The sequence below is a fragment of the Mustela nivalis genome (genome assembly GCF_964662115.1).
Source record: "Mustela nivalis genome assembly, chromosome: 3".
In the NCBI taxonomy this organism is placed as follows: domain Eukaryota; kingdom Metazoa; phylum Chordata; class Mammalia; order Carnivora; family Mustelidae; genus Mustela; species Mustela nivalis.
Window position 1 is genome coordinate 4224825 of NC_139022.1, and position 14016 is coordinate 4238840.

General features: G+C 35.5%; 1 protein-coding gene across 1 annotated transcript; it reads left to right on the forward strand.

Annotated features, from left to right (window-relative positions):
- Positions 1–647: 647 nt before the first annotated feature.
- On the forward strand, positions 648–9992 carry LOC309861240 (olfactory receptor 2T8-like). The gene is made up of 2 exons (XM_082724026.1): positions 648–796; positions 8154–9992. The coding sequence occupies exons 1-2, from the start codon at positions 775–777 to the stop codon at positions 9107–9109; spliced, it is 978 nt and encodes a 325-aa protein (XP_082580152.1). The 5' UTR covers positions 648–774; the 3' UTR covers positions 9110–9992.
- The last annotated feature ends 4024 nt before the right edge of the window (positions 9993–14016 follow it).

Below are 14016 nucleotides of genomic sequence, written 5' to 3' on the forward strand. Positions count from 1 at the left end.
ATTTGTTGTCAGGTTTTTTTTTTTTTAATTTCTTTCCCTCATTACTATCTGTCAATCAGAAAGAAAAAAAAAATCTCTGCTTGAGCAAAAAAAAAAAAAAAAGAAGAAGAAGAAGAAGAAAGCATGCATTTGATATATTTAGTGCTCCCTTTTCAGTGTATAAATTAAACTCAATGAATAACACTATGGGAGAGATATTATTATTCCTCTTTTATAGATGATTATCATGCAGCTTAGAGTGCACATGAAACTTACCCTAAATCATATATCTATAAAGTTTCCTGAATATAAAGACAGAATTTGGTCTCCCCTTTTTTGGAAGATTCTTTGGGGAGAGTTTTCCAATTCACTTGGACCCATATGTAATTACCAGATTTTCTTGACACTATGGTCATTACTAAAACAAGCTAGCAGGATTGAAGGCATTCCTGGCAGTTTACATGTTACCTTGTTTAACATTATTATGTAGCAGATGTCACTTTCAAATTTGTCATATCCTGATTTGAGCATGATGTGAGTCAAACAGAACATTTCTTCAGGGATCAACTACCCTGAGATTTAAAGCAATCCACCTGGAGATGATAAACAGAGAAGGTGTTTGGTCATCTGTATTCATTTAAATGCCTTCCTACTGGCATTTCCAGACCCTGGAGCTCAGGACTCCTTAGGCTTTAGCCAGGTGACATGCACTTTATATTAGAACAAAGGCATTTTCTGAATTCCAAACAGTGATTTGGGTGTTGGAGTTGTGGATTATTGGAGCCATGGATCTCTATGGTGGATTCCCCTGAAGCAGGTGAGTTCCAGGACTCTGAGACTGGGTGCTAAAAACTTTAGGTCATGTTCTCCAGTGCTTTTCATTTTTTCCATGTAGTTCTATAATTTTAAGGACAAATAATCCATGGGAAAGTATCCATAGAAAAACAGAGAAATTAAAATATGACGGTTTCACTCAATAACACTGTCACTATTTTACTCTGCCAAAAATATTTTATTAATATTCAAAACATGGTCTTGTCTCTCAATTAACATAACATATAATAACATTCTGGCTGTTATATTGTGTTGCATAGTGATAATTTTAATACTTTGATGCTGTAACTTATTACACATTGTAGAGGAATGTGAAAAATCTTTTCTGCATATAGCATGCTTTTCATTTTCCTTTAGGTTATATTTTAGAATGATATCTGGAAGAATATATATCAGTGATCCCAAGAATATATATCAGTCCTTACTTAACATTTTCAAACTGAGATATAAAGACATTTTTTTATTACTTTTATCCCACAAGTAAGTTTTACTATATTCTAACTGGTAATGCATGTTACAAAGAAAAATGTAAAACCAGCAGTAAAGATAACAAAATAATTATTTTGCTTAATCTGTGTTTCTTTAATTTCCTCCAAGTAAGTACATTATCTATGCTTATGTAAATCTGTATAAAATAATCAGGCACAGTATGCTGATGAATTTTTCAGTAAACTTGAACTTTGGTTCCTGCCCAACCCCCAGTTAGATGGATTATCTGATTTCATCAATTACCTCCTCTATTCATCAGTCTTTGCTAGGAAAAATTGTGTTTTTTAAGTACATGAATGCAATAATGGCTACTATTTACTGATACTTGCTAATTTCTAGTGATCATTAAGTACTCTCTGTTCACTATCTTAAATTTTATTCTTACAGCAACCATGTAATGTAATTAATCACTCACCTTTATTTATTTTTATTCTTTTTTTTAAAGATTTTATTTATTTATTTGACAGACAGAGAGCACAAGTAGGCAGAGAGAGGAGGAAGCAGGCTCCCTGCAAGCAGAGAGCCCAATGTGGGGCTCGATCCCAGGACCCTGAGATCATGACCTGAGCTGAAGGCAGAGGCTTAACCCACTGAGTCACCCAGGTGCCCCTGTATTTTTATTCATTTTTAAGGATTCACTTTTAAAACACAAATTTGAGACCCATATGATATAAGAATATGCTTTACTTCACACGACTTGGAAATTGTTGGAATCCATCCCCAAAGTGTTCTCTGACTGAGGCACACGCCCATCACTTAACCTCCTCAATCCTGCCTCCTTGAATTGTGCATGACCTGGAACCTTTGAGAGGACACTTCATGTAAGCTTGAACTGTAGGGAGGATGGGAGTTCACATGTTCCCTTGGCTTAATAAACATTTCTAGTATTTTATATGTATTTTATATGGGTTTTAATACCCTCACAAATTTATTTTAAAAATATTTGTTCTGAATTTCATGTTTGTAGTGAGGTTTATTTTGAGGAAAACTGAGCCTGGGAATGCATCCAACCAGAGAAATACAAAAATAAGTTCACTTTTTAAATCCATTTATCAGTTACAAGAAAGATAATCAGTTAGTGTAGCCTGTGACTTTGAGAGTCTATTGTTTATTTTGTTTGTTAATTTGTCAGTCTTCTCACCATCAAGGTAATAGTTGGGATTAAAAAAAAAAAAAAAAAACTGAGAGAACTAACACGAACATCAGAATTAATTTCCAGAAACTGGGTTTGGGATTGATGGTACTTCATTGGTACCTGGTTTCTACCCTTGATTTTCCAGATACTAATCATCCTCTCATATCTCAGCTACTTCTTGTGTAATTCCAATATAATAGTGTCTATTTCTTATAGTTGCTGTTCTGTTGGATGGGACATTAGGTATCAAGGAGTTCTCATAGTCATTGGAATACTATTTTCTACAATTCTTTGCCATCTTTCTTATCACTGTGTTGGTCCATTTGTAGCAAGTTCATGAGAATTAGGGTCACTCCATTTTTTGTTTGTTTCATTTTGGTTTTGGAAGTACAAAGAATTTTATTGTCTGCAAATTTTGTCATATTCAACAACCAGGCAGTCAGTGAACAAACATTTTTTGCACGCTTACTAGATTAAGAGTATTTAACCATTAAGTAAAAGGCCATAATAAAATACAGAAACTCAATATACTGTTCAAATAACAAATCTCAGTGGGGAGAACAAATAGTTTGAAAGTGTTGAGAGCTTTTATAAGATAGATAAGGTCATGTGTTTCTTACATTACTTTTATTATTTTACTTATCTTGCTACAATTGAATATATCCATGAATAATAACAATTACATTAAAATTATACAATAATCATAGAGAGAGCTGTTTTTGAGCTCTTACTGTGATCCAAGAAAATGTACTAAAAAAATTAAATCTTATTTAATTCCAAAATATCATTGTCACATGAGAGAGAGAGAGAGAGAGTGAAGCAGACGAAAGTTCAGAAGCTTGTACCAGCTCATTCAATAGTGTGGAAGGAAGCCAATACAATCCTCCTCCATAAGCATATGGGAAACCCTCACTTGCCCCAGTCTTCAGATTATAGATAGATAATTGAGATTAAAAAGATTAAGTAACTTGCCAAGGTCATACAAAATAAGGAGTAGTGTCAGAGACACCCACCGTTCCCTCATACCCATGTGCTATTGACATTAAGTGAGGTTATGGGACTGTGTTGACTAAGGGGAACTGATAGAAAGGCACATCTCATTTCCAGACAGAAGATCCATAAGACCTGGAAACTATGTTTTAAAATGGCAGTGTCTCTCAGTGTAAGTAGTTTGGATTGTGAAGAAACCCAAGAGCTTGTTTGTTTGTTTATTTGTTTATTATGTTCAATTAGCCAGCATATAGTACATCATTAGTTTTTTAATGTTTATGATATACTTGAAAAAAGAAGGGCCACATTAACACATTAACACCCAAAGTATTGGCCAATGCGGTACTTAGCATAGAACATACAGATGGGAATGGTGAAGCTTTGCTATTTCTGAGAAATCCACATTGAATTTGGATAAAAATGAAACCATGAACTAAAGGGATATTGGATTCTGTGTAATCATAGGTTTTATGCAAACAAAAAAATTATAGAATGTGTCTTTTAAAATCCTGCTTCTTTTTTCTTAGTTTCATAGACAGAATTTAGTGATTCATCACTTGCATACAACACCCAGGCTCCTTACAAGTAGCTCCTGAATGCACATCACTCTGTAATCCCACTCTCTTAACCATCCCCCTTCTATTTTAATGGGCAATAAAACAACACAGATGATTAGATATACTCTTGATTTGTAAATCTGCCTTGTATTTTAAACCTATGGACTTAAACACAATTGAATTAAACTGCTGATGGGAAATATCAAACATAAGTTTTTATCTTTTAATCTTTGTGCTTACATTTAAAAATATAAGACATTATTTTACATATCATACATTCCATGTCATAGTACAATTTTTAAAATATATGTTGTATTAAAACAGATTAATTTCTAGGTCTTGTGTTTTTTGGTGCAATTGTAAATAAGATCTGTTCATTAAATCTCTTTCTTCTGTCTCACAGTTAGTGTGTAGAAATGCAACTGATTCCTTTGCATTGATTTTATATCCTACCCTGTTGCTGAATTCCTGTATAGCTCTAGCAATTTTTGTGTGGACTCTTTTGAGTTTTCACATAAAACCTCATTCAATATGCAAAGAGTGAGAGTTTGACTTCTTCTTTGACAATTTGTATGCTCTTTATTTCTTTTTGCTGTCTGACTGCTGAGGCTAAGACTTCTAGTACTATGTTGAACAACAGTGGTGAGAGTGGACATCCCTGTCCTGCTCCTGACTTGAGGGGGGAGGTTCTCAGTTTTTCCTCCATGGATAATGATACTTTTTGTGGGCTTTTTGTACATGGCTTTTATGATGCTGTTGTATGCGCCCTCTATCCCCACATCGTGGAGGCTTTTAATAAAGAAAAGATGATGTAAATCAAGCAGAGAGAGTCAATTATCATATGGTTTCACTTATTTGTGGAGCATAACAAATAGCATGAAAGACAAGGGGAGTTAGAGAGGAGAAGGGAGTTGGGAGAAATTGGAAGGGGTGGTGAATCATGAAAGAAATTGGAAGGGGAGGTGAATCATGGACTCTGAAAAACAATCTGAGGGTTTGGAGGGGTAGGGGGTAGGAGGTTGGGGGAACAAGGTGGTGGTATTAGAGAAGGCACGGATTGCATGGAGCACTGGGTGTGGTGCAAAAATAAGAAATACTGTTGTGCTGAAAATAAAAAATAAAATAAAATAAATTTAAAAAAGAAAAGAATGAAAAAAAGGAAAAAAGAAACGATGTATTTTGTCAAATGTTTCTTTTGTATTGATTGAGATTATCATATGGTTCTTGGCCTTTCTTTAATTAATGTGATGTAGCAGACTGACTTGTAAATATTGAACCACTCTTGTAGCCCAGGAATAAATCTCACTTGGTTTTGGTGCATAATCTTTTTAACGTCCTGTTAGAGCCTATTGGCTAGTATCTCAGTGAGAATTTTGGCATTCATGATCATCAAGAATATTTGTCTTTAATTTTCCTTCTTGATGTAGTCTCTATTTCATTTTGGGATCAAGATAATGTGACCTCATAGAGTGAGTTCGGAACTTTTTCTTCCATATATGTTTTTTGAATCTTTTTCAGAAGATTCAAATTAGTAGAATCTCACTGGGAAGCCATGTGGCCTTGGACTCTTGTTTGTTTGTAGATTTTTGATTAGTGCTTCAATTTCTTTACTGGTTTTGATTCTGTTTTGAGTCCAGTTTTCTATTTCTTTCTACTTAATTTTTGGTTGTTTATATGTTTTTAGGAATGCATACATTTCTTCTCAATTGCCTAATTTGTTGACATAAATTTTCTCATAATATGTTCTTATAATTGTATTTCCTTCATGTTGGTTGTGATCTCTCTGAACATAATATGTTCACAGTGAGTTTGCAAAAGTAACCCAAAAATTTAAGATTAAAAGGATTTCTGCTCAGTATCATTAATAAACTTGAAATTTAAATAAAATCAATTTTTACTTTTCTGTGTTTGACTGTAATTATTGACATTAAAAATAATTATATCACATTGAAGAACTGAAAAAAAAAACACAAAGTTTCTGAGAGTGAAAAATATGGGATTTGGTTATCTAAGACCCCAAAACAATACATTTATATGATTTACTAGAGAAAGTCTTGCCATGTGCATAAGGCCATAAATAATATTAATAAAAAATTTTAAAAATTCTAAGTATTCATAAATATGGTATGCTATATGTAATTTTTAATAAACTGGAGCAGTAGCTAATAACTTACTAAATTATATATATTCAATTATATGTATATTTTTTAAAATAATGAGAGTGATTAGCTTTATTATTTCTTATTTATAGGTGTTTTGGTGCACAAGTCATCTATACCATTTAATGGTATAATGGGTAGTAGTCATATATGTTAGACACTTAAAACAATGCTAATATTTAAAAAATATATTGTGCAAAAATAATATTTGCACTTTTACCAACTAATTTACATAAACACTAAATAAGGACTTATTAGCCTATAGATTGTTAATAAATCCCATACCTAATCATCTTAGTAATCATAATCTTTGAAAGAGTAAATTTGTAAGGAAAACACAAATATCACATAAATATAAAAGAGACAGTCATTTGCATATACATCTAATTCTACTATAATAGATGCTTACAGATAAAAAAAATTCAAGTTCGAGGCTTTAGGGAAAAGATAATTAATCCTTAAAGTTAAAGAAGATACTTCATATTTTATTTGCAAGTGATGTGGTACTTCAAAGTTATTTTGGGCAAAAATTTATTTGAGCATGTATTAATAAACTATTTAGATAAATAACAATTACCCAGTTAATTAAAACATAATCAATTTGCTAATTAATAATTTTATGAGTTAATAAATTAATATATCTCCTATCTTGGGACACCTGGATGACTCAGTCATTAAGCTTCTGCCTTCAGCTCAGGTCATGATCCCAGGGTCCTGGGATTGAGCCCCACATCAGGCTCCCTGCTCAGTGGAGATCCTCCTTCTTCCTCTCTCACTCTTCCTGCATGTGTTCCCTGTCTCTATCTCTCTCAAATAAATAAATAAAATCTTTAAAAATTAGATATATTCTTTATTTAAGGATGTGTGATTACTGGTAACAAAGTGCTTAAGACTGCAAGTTAAAACTTTTTTTTTAATGTTCCATAGGGTTATATTCATTTATGAAATTGACTTTTATAATGCACACATTTAATTAAGCTCAAAATTTTGTGAATACATATTAGATCTAAAAATTAACCATTACAAGGCCTCTAAACTCAGACAAATTCCCTGTAATCACAAGTACCTCCAGGATAACCATGGCCCATATGGTGGCAGGTGTTCTGAAGCAAAATCTGTGGTAGCCAGGAGTCTGGCAAACTGAAATCATGTGATGAAAACACATGGAAAACAGAGAAATATGGCCATTTGGTGTCCCTCGCCTGCAATCTGAACTACAGTAATTTTACATTTAGTTTTGCATATTTTTTTAAGTTTTTTTTTTTTTTAAGATTTTATTTATTTGTCAGAGAGAGAGCGCGAGCGAAAGTGAGCACAGGCAGACAGAGTGGAAGGCAGAGTCAGAGGGAGAAGCAGGCTCCCCGCCAAGCAAGGAGCCCGATGTGGGACTCCATCCCAGGACGCTGGGATCATGACCTGAGCCGAAGGCAGCTGCTTAACCAACTGAGCCACCCAGGCGTCCCAAGTTTTGCATATTTTTATATTAAAACAATTCCTCATGGCATTGAAGGAAACCTTGAGAAACTAATTTAAGCATATGGGGAACATAGAAAATTCATACTTAAAGGATATATCACATCAATATTGACTAAAACTATGTTTTAAATATTGGCAAAACTATGATGTTGTCTCAGCACAGAAGTACTAACACTTTAGACAACTGAAATTTCATATTATTTCCTAACAGCGTGAGTAAATTATATGTGGCACACTAACAAGATATACCAATGCAATATAGAAATGTAATCTGTACTGTAATATGCTTCACACACAATTTTCTTTGGATTAAAAAGTACTGTGTAATAACAGCAGAGATGTATGTTAGGATGGTAAGGCCAACATCTTACTGCAAAGTGAAAGACTAAAGATGAAATTATTCCTCCAAGTGTGTGTGTGTGTGTGTATGTGTGTGTCTCTCTCTCTCTTTTATGTCATTTGACCACCTCTTCTTAAGTAAATGCCTAACCTTCCTTTCAAGCAACTCATTCTTTATCATTCCTTGTCTTGCAGGCATGACTGCAGCCATGGAGGATTTAAATGACACCACAGAAATGTTCATTCTCTTAGGGCTCTTTAACCACACTCAGACCCACGTGTTCCTCTTCTCCATGGTGCTCATGATCTTCCTCATCTCCCTGTTGGGCAATGCCCTCATGATCGTGCTCATCCATGAGGACCCTCAGCTTCATACGCCCATGTACTTCTTGCTTAGCCAGCTCTCCCTCATGGACATGATGCTGGTCTCCACCATAGTCCCCAAAATGGCAACCAACTACCTGATGGACACCAGGACCATCTCTCCTGCTGGCTGTGGAGCCCAGATCTTCCTGCTTGTCACTCTGGGAGGGGGTGAATGCTTCCTCTTAGCGGCCATGGCTTATGACCGCTATGTGGCCATCTGTCACCCGCTGCGCTACCCCATTCTCATGAATCAGAAGCTCTGCTTCCAAATGACCGCAGGCTCCTGGCTTTTGGGAGGGGTGGATGGGCTGATGCAGGCTGGGACCACTCTGAGCTTCCCTTACTGCCATTCTCGGGAAATAAACCACTTCTTCTGTGAGGCACCCTCACTTGTGCGCCTTGCCTGTGCTGACAGTACATTTTTTGAATTTCTCATGTATGTGTGCTGCATCCTGATGCTCCTGATCCCTCTGTCTCTCATTCTGGCTTCCTACAGTCTCATCTTGACTGCTGTCCTTCACATGAAGTCTACAGCTGCTCAGAAGAAAGCTTTTGCCACCTGCTCCTCTCACCTGGCTGTTGTGGGGCTCTTCTATGGAGCCATAATATTCATCTACATGAGGCCCAAATCCTACCATTCAGTGGCCCGTGACAAGGTGGTCTCTGCTTTCTACACCATCTTCACACCTGTGTTGAACCCCCTTATATACAGTGTGAGGAATAAAGACGTCAAGGAGGCTTTGAGAAAATGGATAGAGAAACATTTTCTGGGACATCTACGGTGAGAGTGATTTGACAAACTGGGAGCAACCAAACTGGGCCCACCATGAAATTTCTCATATCCATATATTTTGCTCTCATTTGGCAAGTTTTCACTGTTAAAAAAAAAAACTGTTTCTTTTATATTTGGTAAATTAAAATTTACATTTGTCCTGTTTTCATACATCATTATGTATTTTTGTTCTGGGCTTTGGATCTCAGCAATACTAGTAAATGATTGAGGCATTCTAAGTAAAAGATAAGATAAACATTGATAAAATAAAGGAGATTTTCAACTTTTAATGTCCTTGGGCTCTGCTCATGGGATCTCAAGGAAGCCAAACTTTAACAATTACCAGAGTCAGCAAATTCAATTTCTAACCTGGACAGTGATTGCACATTTGATTGTTTTATAAATAACCTAAAAGAAAGCATTCCAAGCATAAAGTTAAGGGTAGAACCTCCATGGTTCTCTATGGGACTGAAGTCATACAGTCCTGCTGATAAACTAAGTCTTAATTATGGTCCTAAGATTAAAAAAGTTCAATATCTTTCTGAAATAGCTTTCATCTAATTTGTAATATTTTATGTTGTTAGTGAAGACTGTATCCCAAGCAGCTGCCCTAACTTGGGCTGGAAAAACAGAAACGAAAACAGAACAATAACAACAACAACAACCAAGAAACAAAAGGAAAAAAAAACACTTTCTTTTAGAGATTCTAAAAGGTTTATTCATTTTGTGTTGATAACACCAACTCTGTGTGCGTGTGTGTGTCTTGTGCAATTTTGAGGATAATTTACTTATAGAATGAATAATTAATTTAAACAAAAACAATGTATATTTTACCTTATTGAAATTTCAATAAAATAAATTTCAAATATATACATAATTTAATGAATATAAAAAAATAGAAATCTTGTAAGAACTCTTATCACAATCTTTATTAGAAGAGGATTTGGGGTGGATATATGGGAGTTAAAAAATCATTATGTACAAGGTAATCAGGTTGAACTGCATATATGTAAATATCTTTTTATTATAGTCCTCACTGGCTGGCTCAGTCAGTAAAGCATAAGACTCTTGATCACAATATCAAGAATTTAAGAACCATGTTGGGTATAGAGCTTTCTTAAAAAATATAAACAAGATCATGAAGAGTAGAAATGAACATCTCTATCAAAAAAGTAACATTAATTAAAAAATAATTCACACATGGTAGAATTAACCATATGAATCAACATAGACAATTTATTCATAATAGTAACTAAGAAAAAATTTATTTTTCACATATTAAAATAAGTATCTATATTATATTGACTTATATAGATAAAAATAAACTTTGATCACACTGAAAGCCTTAGGGCTTAAAATTTCACCTTCTTTTCTGGTTAACAAAAGTAAGTAAAATTAAGGACCTGGGAAAAGTCAAGTAGTCTTTCTACAACATTCAACGTGAAAGTTTCAGGATAATAAATTTTCAAAAAAAATTTAAATAACAATGTCCTCTAACCTGCATATTTTCATTTTAAGGAAAAGGCACTTTAAAAATGAAAGAAATCAAACTGAAATGGTCTCTTTCCAAAATTCTTAAAATATGAATTTTAACATCTGAATGAACTAGTGAGTCTCATTTATGTAACTATTTCAACACATCACCAAAAGAACATATCAAGATATATTTGAGGGTTAAAAAAATACTGTTCCATAGTTTTTATACTTATAAGATTTTTTTTTCATTTACTTATTTTCAGAATAACAGTATCATTATTTTTTCACGACACCCAGTGCTCCATGCAATCCGTGCCCTCTATAATACCCACCACCTGGTAAACCGACCTCCCACCACCCCCCGCCACTTCAAACCCCTCAGATTGTTTGTCAGAGTCCATAGTCTCTCATGATTCACCTCCCCTTCCAATTTACCCCAACCCCCTTCTCTCTAACTCCCCATGTCCTCCATGCTTTTTATTATGCTCCACAAATAAGTGAAACCATATGATAATTGACTCTCTTTGCTTGACTTATTTCACTCAGCATAATCTCTTCCAGTCCCATCCATGATGCTACAAAAGTTGGGTATTCGTCCATTCTGATGGAGGCATAATACTCCATTGTGTATATGAACAACATCGTCCTTATCCATTCATCCGTTGAAGGGCATCTTGGTTCTTTCCACAGTTTGGCGACCGTGGCCATTGCCGCTATAAACATTGGGGTAGAGATGGCCCTTCTTTTCACGACATATGTATCTTTGGGGTAAATAACCAGGAGTGCAATGGCAGGGTCCTAGGGAAGTTCTATTTTTAATTTCTTGAGGAATCTCCATACTGTTCTCCAAAGAGGCTGCACCAACTTGCATTCCCACCAACAGTGCAAGAAGTTTCCCCTTTCTCCACATCCTCTCCAACACATGTTGTTTCCTGTTTTGTTAATTTTGGCCATTCTAACTGGTGTAAGGTGATATCTCAATGCAGTTTTAATTTGAATCTCCCTGAGGGCTAGTGATGATGAACATTGTTTCATGTGTCTGATAGCCATTTGTATGTCTTTATTGGAGAAGTGTCTGTTCATATCTTCTGCCCATTTTTTGATATGATTGTCTGTTTTTGTGTGTGTTGAGTTTGAGGAGTTCATTATAGATGCTGGATATCAACCTTTTGTCTGTACTGTCATTTGCAAATATCTTCTCCCTTTCCGTGGGTTGCCTCGTTGTTTCCTTGACTGTTTCCTTGGCTGTGCAGAAGCTTTTGATTTTGATGAGTCCCAAAAGTTCATCTTCGCTTTTGTTTAATTTGCCTTTGGAAACATATCTTGAAAGAAGTTGCTGTGGCTGATATCGAAGAAATTACTGCCTATGTTCTCCTCTAGGATTCTGATGGATTCCTGTCTCACATTGAGGTCTTTTATCCATTTTGAGGTTATCTTTGAATATGGTGTAAGAGAATGGTCGAGTTTCATTCTTCTACATAGAGCTGCCCAGTTTTCCCAGCGACATTTATTGAAGAGACTGTCTTTTTTCCACTCTATATTTTTTCCAGTTTTGTTGAAGATTATTTGACCATAGAGTTGAGGGTCCATATCTGTGCTCTCTACTCTGTTCCACTGGTCTATGTGTCTGTTTTTATGCCAGTACCATGCTGTCTTGGTGATCACAGATTTGTAGTAAAGCTTGAAATCATGTCGCATGATGGCCCCAGTTTTATTTTTGTTTTTCAACGTGTCATTAGCGATTCGGGGTCTGTTCTGATTCCATACAAAGTTTAGGATTATTTGCTCTAGCTCTTTGAAGAATGCTGGTGGCATTTTGTACGGAATGGCATTAAAAGTATAGATTGCTCTAGGCAGTATGGACATTTTAAAAATGTTTATTCTTCCCATCCAAGAGCATGGAATGGTCTTCCAACTTTTTGTGTCTTCTTCAATTTCTTTCATGAGTGTTCTGTAGTTCCTTGAGTACAGATCCTTTACCTCTTTGGTTAGGTTTATTCCCAGGTATCTTGTGGTTCTTGGTGCTATAGTAAATGGAATCGATTCTCTAATTTCCCTTTCTGTATTTTCATTGTTAGTGTATAAGAAAGCCACTGATCTGTACATTGACATTGTATCCTGCCATGTTGCTGAATAGCTGTGTGCGTTCAAGTAGTTTGGGGGTGGAGGCTTTTGGATTTTCCATGCAAAGAATCATGTCATCTGCAAAGAGAGAGAGATTGACTTCTTCATTACCAAATTGGATACCTTTTACTTCCCTTTGTTGTCTGATTGCTGTTGCTAGGACTACTTTTTTTTTAATTAATTAATTTTTTTTGAAGAAAAACACTTTTTATTACAGCATATTTACATCTGTCCAAAGTACTTATTTACTATAATACTGACTAATGTATAATACTGTACACAAAGAAAGAAGATAAATGAGTTATAATTCAGTCGATGTATAGCTGGCCATATTAAAAATGACCACTGAATCTTTCTGGTATAAAATGTGATATCTGGCTATCTGGTCCAGTTCATTACATCAGGTCATTTGTATGTTCTTATTACCATTTTGATAGCATAGCAAATTATTTTTAATTTTTTATTTTTTATAAACATGTTTATATTCCCAGGGGTACAGGTCTGTGAATCACCAGGTTTACACACTTCACAGCACTCACCAAAGCACATACCCTCCCCAATGGCCACAATCCCACCCCCTTCACCCAAACCCCCTCCCCCCAGCAACCCTCAGTTTGTTTTGTGAGATTAAGAGTCACTTATGGTTTGTCTCCCTCCCATTCCCATCTTGTTTCATTAATTCTTCTCCTACCCACTTAAGCCCCCATGTTGCATCACCACTTGCTCATATCAGGGAGATCATATGATAGTTGTGTTTCTCTGCTTGACTTATTTCGCTAAGCATGATACGCTCTAGTTCCATCCATGTTGTCGCAAATGGCAAGATTTCATTTCTTTTGATGGCTGCATAGTATTCCATTGTGTATATATACCACATCTTCTTGATCCGTTCATCTGTGGATGGACATCTAGGTTCTTTCCATAGTTTGGCTATTGTGGACATTGCTGCTATACACATTCGGGTGCACGTGCCCCTTTGGATCATTACGTTTGTATCTTTAGGGTAAATACCCAATAGTGCAATTGCTGGGTCATAGGGCAGTTCTATTTTCAACATTTTGAGGAGCCTCCATACTGTTTTCCAGAGTGGCTGCACCAGCTTGCATTTCCACCATCAGTGTAGGAGAGTTCCCCTTTCTCCGCATCCTCGCCAGGATCTGTCATTTCCTGACTTGTTGATTTTAGCCATTCTGACTGGTGTGAGGTGATATCTCATTGTGGTTTTGATTTGTATTTCCCTGATGCCGATTGATAATTTTTGATGTGTCTGTTGGCCATCTGGATGTCTTCTTTGCAGAAATGTCTGTTCATGTCCTCTGC